Genomic DNA, 15,144 nt, shown 5'->3' with positions numbered 1-15,144 from the left:
ACATAGATACTTCTTTTGGGTCTGTACTTAGGAGTGAATTGCTAGTTCACAGGGTAGGTGTGTGTTTCTCCATATTGTAGTAGACAGGTAGGCATGAGCAGAGCAGGAACTATGGGCCAGATGCAGAGGGTCACCAGGGTGACCCTGAGTGCCTAGCAATGGCAAAGCTATTCAATATAAGCCCTTGCAGGACCACCACCTTAAGCATTAACCCCTGGAGATGTCATCTAGGCCTCAGCTGTGTTTCAGCTCCAGGCCCAGAAAAGCAGTAAATCCAGGCAGAACAATGCCAAGGCTGATCAAGGACCACTGCAATGACTGATGACTCCGTTCCCTGGCGCCAATCAGTGCAGACCACAACACTTAGGAGACGCAACAGGAAAGCTGATATTCTGTTGAGATTCTCCCTGACTCCTCTCTCTATGGAGCCTGCCATCAGCTTTCCCCACCCCTTCTTTTCTCCAGGGTTTGCTCTTTTCTTCCGGAGCACATCAGCCAGTGCCTCTCCTCCCTCTTTGTCTTTCTAGGCAGCAGATCTCTCTCTCTCTCTCCTAAGGTCCAAGGGCCTTTCTACTATCTTTGTAACTTTCTTTTTTATTTTTAAAGATTTTATTTATTTATTTTTAGAGAGGGGGAAGGGAGGGAGAAAGAGAGGGAGAGAAATATCAATGTGTGGTTGCCTTTCACTTGTCCTCCACTGGACACCATGCCCACAACCCAGGCATTTCTGACTGGGAATTGAACCAGTGATTCTTTGGTTTGCAGGCCGGTGCTAAATCCACTGAGCCACACCTGCCGGGGCCTCTGTAACTTTCTAAATACTCTTGTACTATGAATTCTTTAGCTCTGAATTCTTTCAAGCCAAACTCAAGTACCAAGGTTCCTGAACTGAGGTTGGACCTAACTCTCCTCTAATGCCTGGTGATGTTTTTCCACAGCTAATATTATTACTTTCGGTAGAACTAGGTGGCAGAACAATAACGGGCCTTAGTTTCCTGAGAACCTGCCCTATGCCAAGTGGTCCAGGCCCCCAAACTTCTGTATCAAAACCCTGCTCCTCTCTTAGGCCCCACATCTCCATAAAGTTTTCTCTGCACCTCCACCTAACCCCCATGCCCGTTCGGTAAAACCAGTGACCTCAGTTCCTTTAAGGCCCTGTTTCTGTTAGTCTCTGCTGGCCTGGGAACCCCTGAAGGGCAGGGCCATCGTCCACAAAGGCAGAATATGCAAAGTGTTCCTGCCTGGTGCTCCCACCACCCAAGAGGGGAGCACCTTCCTCCCTGTGTCTTCCCACTCAGTTTTGGTGGTGGAGCTGACCCTTGGGAAGAACTGGATTTGACAAAAGATCACAACCCCACTTTAAGCTCCCAGAAACATCCACTGTAGGTGGTAAACTGGCCAGAGTGGGAAACACTGCTGCTGTCCAGCCATGGGCTGGCTCGTACATTACTTGCCCAGTAGCCTTGGTTTACCGGGCACTCAGTAAGCACCCACGCACTGAGGGCTGCTCCTTACCTGCATTATCTCGTTGGAACCACAGGACAGCTCTGAGAGGCAGGGGCTCTTAGTACCCTAATTTATAGATGAGGAAACCAAGCTACAGAGAGTCACCAGCTGGACACTGCAGAGTCAGGATTAAACTCAGTTTACCCCAAAGCCAAGCTCTGCCGCATCTGTTTACTTTAACATCCCTTGTAGGTTGTAGGGACTGAGCTGGCATAGCGGGAGAGGTGGGACAGTCTGTATTGAGCTAGAGTGGACGGTTGTGGACAATGTTCCGGAGAAGGCTAGAAGGGCCGGTGCCATTTATTGAAGACTGACCTTAGGTGAGCTGCCCTGACTGGGTGAAAAAGGTGTACATCACAATCATGATGTGTCCCCAACACACAGTAGGTGCTCAGTTTATACATGCTAATAGATGGCGCCGGGTCCCACCAAGCAGGAAAGCCCTACTGCAAGCAGAGTGGGGCATGGGTGTAGGTGGTGTAAGGACAACACTATTTAATCTTGATAATGTTGCATGGATTTAATGATTTTATTTATTTATTTTTTAGAGAGAGAGCGAGGGAGAAAGAAAGGGAGAGGAATATCAATGTGTTGTTGCCTCTCACACAGCCCCTGCTGGGGACCTAGCCCACAATCCAGGCACATGCCCTGACTGGCAATTGAACTAGTGACCCTTTGGTTCACAGGTCATTACTCAATCCACTGAACCACACCAGCCAGGGCTGGATTTGAATAGTATTAGAAAATCGAAGTGGCTATTGAATCTGAATTTTCACAGAAATTACCACTTCTGAGGAGCCAAGCCAAAAAAGAGGTCATTGAAAAAAGACTCCAGTGGCAAAAAAAAAAAAAAAAAAAATTGTATGCAACTTAATATTCAACATGGGACTGGTTAAATAAAAGTACATCCAGGGAATGGAGACTGAACAGCCATCATAAAGGATGATGGCATTCCCCTCAGGCTCTGGCCACAAAAAGTCAACACAATATTGACTGTAGAACACAGTGTGCAGTAGGAGCCCAAGCTGAGGGCAGAATGAAAAAGAGGCTATCTGGGGGAAGCGTAACTCTGGCTTCCCTACCTTTCCATGGCCAGTCTGCTTTCCGGTGAGCTCAGGCCTGTCTGTTCCTGTGTCTGCTGGTCTGCCTGGGCTCCAGCTGAGGCAGGGCCCAGGGCTCAGCCATCAGGATAAACTTTCCCGATCCCCAGGGAGTAACCAGTCAGGAGCTCTGGCCTGCCGCATGACAACTCATTTCCACAGACTTTGGAGCACATAGCAGGGCTAGCTCTCTGTCTACCTGGGCCAGCTCTTCCTCGTGTCCATCTACACCCAGCTGTCCTGACTTTGAAATTCTTCCCCACACCAGTTTTCGGAGTGGGGGTGTGTGTTTCAGGCTTCCCCTGCCTCTCTGATGCTAGCTAACTTCCTTATTACTCCTCAGCACATGATCACGTGAGGTGCCCTCCTGGTCCTCCCTTTCCAGAAGCCTCCCAGATCCTATGTGCTCCACAAGCCACCACCTGCTTCTCCTGTTTGTTCCTCAGAAACCATCCATCATGAATCTTCCTGTACCTGTTGTGGCCCCAAGGTCCTTTTTGTGCACAGCAGTCAGAGGGATCCTTCTGAAAGGCTGACTGTCACCCGCTCTGCTTAAAGCCCTGCAATGGTGAGCATGATCCTTGCAGAAAGCTACTTCGTTGTTACCCTGGCATAGTAGAAAAGGTGGAAACAACTCAAATGTAATGAATGAATAAAGTGATGTATCCATATAATGGATTATTATTTAGCCATAAAAAGGAGTTGTTATCAGAAAGGGGACTGGGCCCAGACTGGTCTGCCTACGGCTAGCCTGGATTATGTGGATTCATGACTTCACTAGTGCAAGAAAGATTTCACGAGTCCAGGTGACTATGAGAGCACTTTTATTAAAGCTGGGGACAATGAAACAAGGAAGGGCCTAGGATAGAAGCAACAGGAAATAGACTAGGAAGGGCTACTTTGGCTCACTGAGAAGTCAGAGAATAAGGGGGTCATGCAGACAAGTTCAGAGGGTTAGGCCGGGATGAGCTGCCATTGCTGTTTGCTCTCCTGGTTGCATGTCTCGTAGATTTTCTTCGAGTTTAGGAGATGCATGCCTGTAGGGGCAGAAAAGGGGAAAGGGAAAGGTGTGGGTGTGTTGCCCAGAGGGAGATCACGAGCTAGCTGGGTCTTGGGTTATTTTATCTCAATAAAATATTCATCAGCTTTTCCAGGTGTGCCCTTTTAGAGTTGTGGTCTCTACTGATTGGTCAGCACCAGGGCCAGGCCCAGCTCCATTAGCTACTGCAGCTGGGCCTGGAGTCACCAGCCTGTTTTGGTTGCTTTTATAGGTCTGGAGCTGAAATACAACTGAGGCCTAGATATTATCTCTAGGGAGGTGACCTTCTGTATCTGACTGTAAATTGCTTTCAGTTTGTTCAGCTGTCTCAGTTTCCCCATTCCACTCACCAAGGAATTTTCCTAACTTTTTACTATCCTGCTTCAGGAATGAAGTACTGATACATGCTAAAACCTACATGAACCTCGAAGACATGCTAAGCAAAAGAACCCAGATGCAAAAGACCACGTGTAATTCTATTTATATGAAATGTCCAGACATGGTAAGTCCATCCAAACAGAAAGCGGTTACCAGGGGCTGGGGTGAGGGGAGAATGGGGAGTGACTGCTAATTGGGTACAGGTTTTCTTTTGAAATGACCACAAAGTTCTGAAACTTGATGGAGGTGATAGTTGCACAACATTGTGAATGTTCTAAATGTCACTAATGATAAATTTTATGTGTATTTACCAAACTTTAAAAATATACAAAAGAATAAAAGGCTTAGTGAAGCTACCTATGCGTGAGCCATCCCAAACTCGATTTTTCTCCCATGACCCGGGAAACCACCAAGGGAGGTTCTGACACCTGAGGGGGGTCGATAGACGGAGGGTGCCACACTGCCGGTCCGAGCTGCAGCGGTGTCGCAGCAGCGGTCTACTCCAGCTCGGAATCAGGCGGGACGCCTAAGGCCTGAGGCACCCTCTCAAAGATGGCCGAGTGGCGCCACCGTCCCGCCTCAGACCCATCCTCCAGCTCTCGCTCCTTGATGCAACTTCCGGAACCCAGCCCAGCCTCTCCCGGCCTCGCCCCAGCCTTCCGTTTCTTTTGCACCGCCCAGCTAAGCCAAGTCCCAATGGCCCTCCTCTGGACCCGCCCCGCCACTTGTCAGTCCCCTCCACCGTAACCACGCCCCTGTAAGAAGCTTCGCCCATCACCTTTCGGTATAAGTTCCGCCCCACCACCTGTCCATCAAACTCACCTCGCCGTCCTACTTCGTTCTCTCTCGCTCTGGCGCGGCCCGTTGTTATGACGACACGGTCGTAAATCCGCCATCTTCCTGCGGCGCGTTGCGACATGGAGGGCGCGATGGCAGTGCGGGTGACGGCCGCCCATACGGCAGAAGCTCCGGCCGAAGCCAGGCGGGAAGCGGGCGAGGGCGGGGTCGCGGCGGCGTCGGCGTCGGCGGCCTTGGCCCCTGCCGGCTTCCTCGGCCTCCCGGCGCCCTTTAACGAGGAAGGTAACAGGGCCGGATGGGGCGGGGCGGGGCGCGGGCCGGGATGGTGGCTGCTCATCCCAGGGCAGGCGGAGGCTGCGATGACCTGAGCTGCGGACGCTACTGACTTTCCCAGACCCGGATTCTTTACGGATCTCCCGGCTCTTTATGGGACCCCTCAGAGCCCTCCACGAGCCTCTGGTTTCCTCAGACTCTCGGGCCTCATTTGCGGGGCTCCAGCCAGCCCCGTGGGACCCGGTCGATGCTCACTCCTGGACATTCATTTGCCCAAGCCTCTGGGGCTGTCTGTGTAGAGACCTCCCCGAACGCCTCCACCGCCAGCCCTGTCCTCTTAGGCCCCTAGCTCGGCCTCTCTCTCTGTCTTGCTGTCTGGGCATGGCTGTGCTTTCCTCTGGGGGCCCACTTCTACGGCACCTGACGGGCTGCTAGGGCCCCGGCTAGAGTGTGGCTGGGGGCTCCAGGAGGACAGGGCCTCGGGTTTCTCTAGGATTTGAGTTCTGTCCGGGCTGCCGGGGAGGAGAGCGGGCGCACTGCAGCCAGCCTGCGGGCACGGTCCCAGACCGGCCACTCTCTAGCTATTTGATCCTGGGCAGGTGACCACACACCTCTCTGAGTCTCTATTTCTTGTTTTAAAAAAATGGAGATGCTGCTGCTGATAAATTGTATCAAGCGCTTAACCTGAATTAGTTTTTTTCTCCTCAAACCAAATCTGGACACTATTATTATTATTCCCATTTTGTAGGTGAGGAATATCTAGATTAAAAAATGTGAAAGTGACCAGGTGCCCAGCTAGTAAGTAGCAACAGCTGGATTGGATGTCAGGACTATGTGACAGCTCAACACGCTCCCTTAACCTCTGTGTCCTGTCTTCTCTTAGGACAGAGTGAGAATAAGTAGAGCCTGTAAATCACTCCAAACAGTGCTGGGTCACACCGAGGGCTCATTCACAGGGACGTAGGTTTTGGAAATTGAACTATGGTCTCTGCCCGCTGAGCTTGTCCCATGAGGCTGTAGACTGGGCCAGACAGGAGGTGGTTAACTAGTGATACTGGGTTGGTGGTCTTAGTCCCCACAGCATTCACATTCTCTGTACAGTTTTTTCTTACTCCTATTCCAGCTTGGGAAGGGGCAGTACCACTGGGGATAGGGTAGGCTTCAAGGGGGATCTCTTTGGAGGTTGCTGTGCCCTGCTGGGCTTGCCCATGGCCTTGTCTCAGTGTAGCAGATGGGTGTATCCCCTTCTGGGGCAGAGTTCCTTCAACAGCAACCCCCTGGTGCTGAGTCAGACTCAGTGAGTGGGCTGGGAAGTTTAAAAGGGTGTCAGTCACTTCAGTGCTTGACTTGTGACGGTGAGCCATCTGGATGGGACTGCCCTCCTTATCAGGGGGCCTGTAGGCGAGTCTTGGCTATGGTTTGGCCCTTTGTTTGCCCATTAATTCAACAGACATTGACTGCTCTCCTGTGAGCCAGGCCTGGCTTTGATCTTAATGTGGGACTACATGTGAGGTGATGGGAACTGGTGGACTTTATAGAAGCAGAAGGAACATCTCCCCATCCCTTTAAATAAACAGTGGGGTGTCTGGAGTAGACTCTCAGGTTCAGGTTTCTGGCCCCAACAGTTACCAGCTGGGTGGCCTTGAACATCAAGTTGTTTTCCGAGAGTGGAAATAGTCATCTCCATTTTCCCAGGGTGCTGTCTAGATTTGGTGACATCTCCAGTGAGGTGCCTGGAACATGGTAGGGACTCAGTAAGCAGGAGGAGCAGGCACTGGCTGGTCAGCCCAGATGGTGAAGGGCTCAGTTACTATGACCCTAAAGCGTGGAGCCCCTCTGAGAAGGTCCACCATGGGCATCTTTGCCAGAGCAGGGAGGTGCTCCCTGTTGGAACCAAGGAAGCACCAAGTCAGAGTGAGAGAAGAGTGGTTATGGGTCAGGGCACTCTCTCTTCTGTGTTTTCCAAGGGTCTGCCTCTTAGCCAGGGCTCTGTGGGCACCAGCACCCCTTCCCCCTCCACTGTACCCTGCATTGGGTTTGCCCATTTTACAGACAAGGAAACAGACCCAGCTATAGTCACTGAGGTGCCCAAGGGCACATGCAAACCCTATAAGCCACTGTCCCCAAACTGTTGGACAAATCCCTCTGCCTTCTAACTACTCTCTGGGCCTTCCCTGCCTCATCTCTGAGGTGGGGCCGTTGGGCACGATAGCCTCAGTGGATCCCTGCAGCCTAAGTGTACAGTCGGGGCTCACCTCTATTCAGTGCTGCTCCCTTGGTAGGTGCTGCTTGTGCACACCTCCAAGGGATGGGGGCTTGCACCTTAGGCCCCTGAGAGTGTTCTCAGCACCTCTAGGAGGGCCAGGGCAGGTGCCTCTGGTTCTGATGCTACCCTTGGGTATTATTTGGCCTGGGGCTGGAGGCCCTCCCCAGCCCCACTGACCTCAGTCTTGTTACAGATGAGGATGACGTGCACAGATGCGGCCGCTGCCAGGCGGAGTTCACCGCCCTGGAGGACTTTGTTCAGCACAAGCTCCAGAAGGTCTGCCAGCGGGTTTCCCAGGAGGCCCTGCCTGCCACCCCTGTGGCCGCTGCGCTGCTGGACCAGGAGGTGAGCCTGCCACCCGTGTACATGCATGGGTGTGTTCCCTCCTGTTTGGGCTCCCTTGGCAGCTACAGGAGGAGGAGGTGGTATGCTGGGACAGACCTTTGCATCTGGTTCCCTGTGACACTGGGGTGGGCAGGCATCTGATTTTGGGTGAGGAAGGATCTGGACCCTACTACCATCAAGAGCCTGGTGGTGCTCTGGGGCTTCCTGGATGGCCCAGCCACCTCTGGCCGAAGCATGGGTAGTTGGGGCCTGGGGTCCTTCCTTTCTTGTAGCCCAAGGGTCTGTCTTGGCTTAGGGGTATCATGGTGGCTTTTGTACTTTTGGTTAGTCTGCTGTCCTGTACACATAGGTCCTGGGGATCTTACAAATTAAGTGTGACTTGGTGGATTTCACCAGCCCATAACAAAAATGGCCAACTGTGTTGCACCGCATGGGGCTGTACACACACAGTTAAGGTCCATAGCACCCCTGCACAGTGGGCACTGTTGTCATCCTCATAGGGAGGTGGGAAAGGAGACTCCCAGAGAAGTCATTTGCCTCAGATCACCATGGGGAGTAGCCTAGAGGACAGTAGGCTCAGAGTTGTCTCACTCTGACCCCATGCTCTACCTGCCCTTTGACCCATGGTGGGGGCTGGGCTGGTGGGTATAGGTGCTTACCTTTATCCCCTTTATTCCTGCACAGCCAGCTGAGCTTTGAGCTGAAACTGTGATCACTTCCTTCTGGTGTCCTCCCTGAGGGTCCTTGGTGCTCCACGCTCCTCAGTGCCAGAGGAATTAGAGTGATGGGGCTGACACCCTGGGCCAGGCTGGGAGTCGGGCTCAGAGCAGTAGTCCTCTTGCAGGAGATGAAAGCCTCCACCCTAGCCATCCTACATGGACATAAACCCAAGCCCTCACTCACCAAACCGAGGGAGCTCTGGAGCCCTGCAGATGAGTCCCTTATGTCCCCTGTTCCCCATTGGTAGGTGGTCCCAGCAGCTGCAAGCCCAGAGGACCCCATCACATTGGCCCACATTGTTGTGGAGGCAGCTGCTCTGACAGCGGACATCAGCCACACGCCTGATATTGTTGGTAAGCTGGCCCCACCAGGGCTGTCTACTCATGGCTTTTAGCCTGAAGTGTCTACTGCACTCTGGCTACTTCCCTAGACTGTTTCTGCCCTGGTGCTTCCAGAATCTTCTCCACTTTTCTGCCACCCCCCTGGTTCCTGCTTCCTTTCCACAGTTGGCTCTGGAGGTCCGGGGTGGGGTGTGCACGGGATGCACCTGCTGCTCCAGCTTGGCCCTGGCATGCTGTCTGACCCTGGCCTTCGCCTCCCCAGTGCTCACCCCCTCCCGCGTGGGGTAGCGATTCCTGCCTTGGTTCTCACAAGGCTTTTATGAGCATACAATGCCAAGTCAGTCTCTTTGATGGCTTATTTTAAGTTAAATTGCTTCCCAATATGCAATAGGGGAGGGGTTGTTGAGAGGTCTGGGTTGGCTTACACATTCATTAATTGGAGACAGGCCAGCATGCAGGGGGAACCATGCAAAGGGTAGCCCAGGGCTGGGGAAGGTGGAGGGATCTGGAGACTGTGTGTATGCACAGCAGTGGAGGGAGGCTGGGTTGGGCCTGATTCCTTGGGAAGTTGGGAAGGAAATGGTGGTTGTCTGGTGCTAGGCAGTGACCTTGGCAGGTGCATGAGTGGGTGAGCAGCTAGATAGGAATCAGGTTTGGGAAACAGGTGGAACTTGGCCTTGGGAAGCCCTTGGGACCATCTGGGGTAGGAAGAAGGTGTGGTGGAGGAGACCTGGGGGAGGGGAACCTCAGAGCAGGCTGTTGAGTCAAGGCCCCGCCTCAGGGAGGTGATGGGAGACCTGTCCTTGTCTCCTTGCTATTTTTTCCCTTGGCATTCCTGTGAACAAGGATATGCACCTGGTGCTACTCTGGGGTAGGAATGTTGTCGTGTGGGAGGTGGGGCTGTGCTCCGGCTTGGTGTTGGGTTTGGTTTCTGGGTGGGTGGTGTCACATGAAAAACAAGTTACTGGACTGACAGATCTCAGATGGGGGAGGGGGCTGGAAGAGATTAGCCAAAGGACATGCATGCATACATGTATAGCCCATGGATACAGACAACAATGCAGTGGAGGCCAGGGGTGTGGTGGGAGCTGGGTTGGGGGGGCAGAAGTGGGGAAATGGGGGACAACTGTAATAGTGTCAACATTAAAAACAAAGAAAAAGAAAAACGAGTTCCTTGAGTGTGGGCAGCATCTACAGTCTCTAGATGCCTGTCCAGTCAGGTCCCTTCCTGCCACCCTGCCCATTGCCTGCAGCCTGGCAGTTCTGGGGGCTTCTCACTGGGTACACCCTTCCCGACTTGCACACTTGGGAGTTTCCCTCTTTGCAGCCATCCTGGGTGTCCCAAACATCCCCTTGGTGTTAGCTGCTTAGTGGTCCACAGCCCAGGGTTGGCCAGAGTCCTAGAGCAGCAGCTGCTGACATCCCAGGGCTGGGTTCTTGGTCCTTGCTGGGCCAGGCACATGGTCAGCCAGGGCGGCGTGGGGGTTGCATACCTACTCCTGCCTCTTTCTGGAAAACAATCTTGTGTTTTGCTTGTTCCCCCTTCTCTGACTCTTCAGTCTACTGTACCACACCTAAATTCAAGTCCCTGTCCTTTTGGAAGTTTCCTTCTGGGGTAAAGGAAAAATAAAGCGTCAGGCGTTCCTGCCAGCGCACAGGCGAGACATGCCCATTTTGTTTCCGAGTCGGGTGCTTCCCTTCTGTTTGGAGAGAATGGCTTGTCAAAACACAGTGCCAGCCTGATTGAGAAGGCTTCAAAGAAGCGGTTTCACAGCCATTTCCCACGGTCATTTTTATGAGCAGACGCTGAGAAATGTTTACAGCTTAGCTTTACACATTGTCAGATTTCTTCAACACTCACAAGAGGCGCGAACACCTCAGGCTGTCCCAGGTGTCTCATGAGCACTCACTCCAGCCCGGGCCCCTCGCCTGCCTGCTGCAAAACAGATGCCAGTGTGCAACTCCGGAGGCATTTTCTTCTTAATGGGAGCTCTTTCGGCCTGTCCACTGTCTCTGTACCAGGCACTCCATTGCCCTCAGAGGTGGCAGGACCCCTGTGCACATCTAGTGCTATGCTCCTCTTGGCTTAAGGGAGGGGTGTCTGCTCATCATGGTCTCCCTGCTGGACATTGTGGGGGCCTGGAGCTTCTCCAGGCAGCTTCAACGTATCCCAGCAGTGCTTCTGGGCCAGGATCCCAGGAGGTGGTATGGTCCATGGCATCCTGAGGCTCAGGCCAACCTCCTTCTCTTCAGGCAGTGGTCACATCAAAGAGGTCATTGTAGCTGCTGAGGCAGATCCGGGTGACAGCGAGATGGCAGAGGCCTCAGGCAGCCCTGACCATCAGGGGCCCAAACTGGCCGGGCAGGGTGAGCAGGCCCAGGTCAAGCTGCTGGTGAATGAGGACGGCCGCTACGTCTGCGCGCTGTGTCACAAGACCTTCAAGACGGTGAGCCCCGGGTCTAGGGCAGTGCCAGCTAGCAGGGGCCAGGCCTCCTGCTCAGGGAAGTGCCTGAGCCTCGCTGCCCCTTCCCCCCAGGGTAGCATCCTCAAGGCCCACATGGTCACCCACAGCAGCCGTAAGGACCATGAGTGCAAGCTGTGTGGGGCCTCCTTCCGGACCAAGGGCTCGCTCATTCGGCACCACCGGCGGCACACAGGTGAGCTAGCTTGATGCATAGGGCAGCCCTGCATCCCGGTGGGGGGTGGGGCTGTGGCTCCAGGCCTGCTTTCCCCACCCAAAGCTGACTCCATTCCACAGATGAGCGCCCCTATAAATGTGCCAAGTGTGGAAAGAGCTTCCGGGAGTCAGGTGCGCTGACCCGGCACCTCAAGTCTCTCACCCCATGCACGGAAAAAATCCGATTCAGCATGAGCAAGGATGTGGTTGTTGGCAAAGAGGACGCACCTGCAGGTCAGCATGGTGAGGGCTCCATGTTCCCACCCTGGAGCTGCCTTTGTTAGGGGGGGTTTCTTCAAGGAGTTTGTGGTTCTGCCTTAAAGGGTCTGGCGCCTCCACCGTGGAGACCATTACGTCATCGTCAGTGATAGGTGAAACCATGGAGACGTCGCCTGTGATTCATTTAGTGACAGATGCCAAGGGCACTGTTATCCACGAAGTCCATGTCCAGATGCAAGAGCTTCCTCTGGGCGTGAAAGCCCTGGCCCCAGAGGTGGGCGTCTTCTGGGAGGATGGCCGCTGTCTTCTCGGTGCCATGCTTTGCTCTGAGCACTGGCTCCAGTGGGAATAGGACTGACCTGGGCCTGCCTTCCTGGCTTTGACTGGTTGCATGGGTGATGGGAGACCAATGGCTACCAAAGGGCAGGGAGGGGCAAGATGGGCAGTCCAGGCTAGGTGGAGTGGGCTGTGGAGCTCCCAGGGGCATTTCTGAGAATATATTGGTTGTGCACAGTGGTCTCTCAGCCCCTTGGGTCTGCCCTGTGTGGTGGGTTTGGGTGGGTGCCACATGCCAAGCTTCCTGGCCAACTTCCCTCCCTCCGCCTCCCCTGCAGCCCCCAGCTCCCAAGGAGCTTCCCTGTTCCAGCGACAACAGTCAGGAGAACCTGCTGCACCAGGCCATGCAGAACTCTGGCATCGTTCTTGAGCGGGTCACTGGGGAGGAGGGGTCCCTGGAGCCAGTCCCTCCCGCCATGTCCAGTCCCCAGTCCCTGGGAGATGGTCCCCCAGAGCTGCCGCTGCTGGAGGTGGAGCAGGTGGAGACAGTAGGTACCTGCGCTGCCATTGAGCTTGTTCCTGGGGGCCGTACCTTAGATGAAGCTGTTTTATCACACTGGCCTGGCTGCTAGCCTCCCTGGTGTTCTCCCTGCTTCTGCAGTGACCTGGTCCCTTGATCTGTTTACCCCAGGCCCGTGATGCAGCCCATCAGGGTGAGGGTGCTATGGGTCTGCCCTTGGTACTGCTGGTGCCCAGCCTGCAGTGGGTACTGAAGGCGTGCTGTGGTCCCCCAGCAGGTGGCCAACGAGGCCTCAGCTGTACCCAGGACCCACCTGTGCCCTCAGTGCAGTGAAACCTTCCCAACAGCGGCCACCCTAGAGGCCCACAAAAGGGACCATGAAGGTGGGTGGCAGGAGGGTGGGGCACCGGGCAGTGGGTGGGCAGGCAGCAGACAGAGTGGGGCCTTCAGGGGTTGGACCTGGTCTGACATTGCATGTGGCCCCAGGGCCAAAGCTGTTCACATGTGTGCAGTGTGGCAAGGTCTTCCTCAAGGCCTACCTGCTCAAGAAGCACCAGGAGGTGCACGTGCACGAGCGCCGTTTCCGCTGTGGGGACTGTGGGAAACTCTACAAGACCATTGCTCATGTTCGGGGCCACCGGCGTGTTCATTCAGATGAGCGACCCTATCCTTGTCCCGAGTGTGGCAAGCGCTACAAGACCAAGGTGGATCTTCCAGCCCTGACCTTTGACCTTTGCTCCCACCCTTGAGCTCTCCACTCCCTGGGCCAGATCCATCCCTTGTTCCTTCCCCAGCTCTCCATTGTCTCGCTTTCCCCCTCAGCCCGCTCAGTGTTGGCCTGGCCCCTCCCCACTGGCCTATGACTCCCACCTCTTCCTTGACCCTAGAGGTCAGTGGGGAAAGCCTCAGTCTGAGCCGTGGCCGAGGCCAGGTCAATCCTAACAGTGGGTCTCCTCAGAATGCCCAGCAGGTGCACTTTCGGACACACCTGGAGGAGAAGCCGCATGTGTGCCCGTTTTGCAGCCGAGGCTTCCGGGAGAAGGGCTCGCTGGTGCGGCACGTTAGGCACCACACAGGCGAGAAGCCCTTCAAGTGCTACAAGTGTGGCCGTGGCTTCGCTGAGCATGGCACGCTGAACCGGCACCTGCGCACAAAAGGTTGGGGGCTGGCAGGCAGGAGTGAGGGGAGGCAGGAGGGCAGCCCTGGCCAGTCCTGCCCAGCCCTGCCCAGCCCTGACTGAGCTCCTCATCTCAGGTGGCTGCCTGCTGGAGGTGGAGGAGCTGCTGGTGTCCGAGGAGAGCCCCACCTCAGCTGCCACTGTCCTTGGCGAGGACCCGCACACTGTGTTGGTCGAGTTCTCATCTGTGGTGGCTGACACCCAGGAGTACATCATTGAGGTGGGTGTTGGGCTGGGCTGGCCTGGGGCCCAAGGGCAGGCAAGGTTGACATCTGATACTCTGTACAGGCCACCTCGGATGATGCAGAGACCAGTGAAGCCACAGAGATCATCGAGGGCACCCAGACAGAGGTGAGGGACTGGGGGAGGGGTGGCCTGGTGCCCTCGCCCAGACTCGTGGGCTGAGCTGTGAGCCACCCACAGGTGGACAGCCACATCATGAAGGTGGTGCAGCAGATCGTGCACCAGGCCAGCGCAGGGCACCAAATCATCGTGCAGAATGTGACCATGGACCAGGAGGCGGGGCTGGGTCCAGAAGTGGCTGCTGCTGACACCATTACCATCGCCACCCCTGAGAGTCTGACGGAGCAGGTGGCCATGACGCTGGCCTCAGCCATCAGTGAGGGCACTGTGCTCGCTGCCCGTGCGGGAACAGACGGTGCGGAGCAGGCTACTGTGACCATGGTTTCATCAGAGGACATTGAGATCCTGGAGCACGCGGGCGAGCTGGTCATTGCCTCACCAGAGGGCCAGCTCGAGGTGCAGACCGTCATCGTTTAACATGGGCACCTGTGGGGTCCTGCTGGACTGGGGTGGGTCTGGGGCAAGGACCTGAGTGCCCTAGCCACTTCTGCCTGGCCTAGTATGGAAAACATCGGGCACAAAAATCAGATATGTGGGAGTGTAAATATATATTTTTTGTTGCTTTACAATAAAACATGAAAACCCACTCTGATGTAGGAGTGATCCTTGGACACTGGTGCCACTGCCCTGGGTGCCTCCCCGCTGGCAGCAACTGCCTACCCAGGCCACTCTGTAGACTCTCGTGCCCGGCCACTCTGCCCAGTGCTCCTGATGGGGCTGGTGACACCTTGGCAGCACGTGGGTGTCACTGGCATGTGGACAGGCAGCCCCATGCCGCTGCCCTGCCCACTGAACCTGTGCCCCAGTTTCCTGAGGCCTGATGTGGTGCCCTGGGGCAGGGGACTGAGGCCAGGAGACCAAGAGCCTCTGATGATGTGTAAGCAGCAGCAGATGTGGGGCCAAGAAGGGGGCTGGTCTTTTTTTTTAAATATATTTTATTAATTATGCTATTACAGTTGTCCCATCCCCCCCATTCACTCCCCTCCACCCTGCACACCCTCTCCCACCCACAATCCCCCCTTTAAGTCATGTCCATGTGTCATAAGTTCTTTAGCTTCTATATTTCCCATACTATTCTTGCCCTCCCCCTATTTTCTACTTACCTTCTATGGTACTTATTTTCTGTACCTTTTCCCCCTCTCTCC

At 54.8% G+C, this 15,144-nt stretch overlaps 1 protein-coding gene across 3 annotated transcripts; it reads left to right on the top strand.

Moving 5' to 3' along the window:
• Positions 1 to 4,858: 4,858 nt before the first annotated feature.
• Positions 4,859 to 14,585, top strand: E4F1 (E4F transcription factor 1). Of its 3 annotated transcripts, none has more exons than XM_028511397.2 (14): positions 4,859 to 5,103; positions 7,554 to 7,705; positions 8,673 to 8,778; positions 11,020 to 11,213; positions 11,304 to 11,424; positions 11,526 to 11,678; positions 11,768 to 11,937; positions 12,278 to 12,487; positions 12,737 to 12,842; positions 12,946 to 13,163; positions 13,418 to 13,616; positions 13,714 to 13,856; positions 13,925 to 13,987; positions 14,060 to 14,585. In XM_028511397.2, exons 1-14 carry the CDS (start codon positions 4,941 to 4,943, stop codon positions 14,414 to 14,416), a joined length of 2,355 nt encoding a protein of 784 aa, XP_028367198.1. In that variant the 5' UTR covers positions 4,859 to 4,940; the 3' UTR covers positions 14,417 to 14,585. The 3 variants fall into 3 exon arrangements, with proteins under 3 accessions (XP_028367198.1, XP_035876916.1, XP_028367188.1); XM_028511387.2 differs by having other exon boundaries at positions 4,860 to 5,103; positions 12,734 to 12,842; XM_036021023.1 differs by lacking the exon at positions 12,278 to 12,487 and having other exon boundaries at positions 12,734 to 12,842.
• The last annotated feature ends 559 nt before the right edge of the window (positions 14,586 to 15,144 follow it).

This window comes from Phyllostomus discolor, chromosome 3, assembly GCF_004126475.2.
Source record: "Phyllostomus discolor isolate MPI-MPIP mPhyDis1 chromosome 3, mPhyDis1.pri.v3, whole genome shotgun sequence".
In the NCBI taxonomy this organism is placed as follows: domain Eukaryota; kingdom Metazoa; phylum Chordata; class Mammalia; order Chiroptera; family Phyllostomidae; genus Phyllostomus; species Phyllostomus discolor.
This window is presented reverse-complemented; position numbering and strand designations above follow the sequence as displayed.

Coding starts and splice junctions, on each gene's coding strand:
- E4F1 (XM_028511387.2), top strand. CDS start 4,941: ATGGAGGGCGCGATGGCAGTGCGGGTGACGGCCGCCCATACGGCAGAA. Junction 5,104..7,553: donor GGCGCCCTTTAACGAGGAAG/GTAACAGGGCCG, acceptor GTCTTGTTACAG/ATGAGGATGACGTGCACAGA. Junction 13,164..13,417: donor GCAAGCGCTACAAGACCAAG/GTGGATCTTCCA, acceptor GGGTCTCCTCAG/AATGCCCAGCAGGTGCACTT.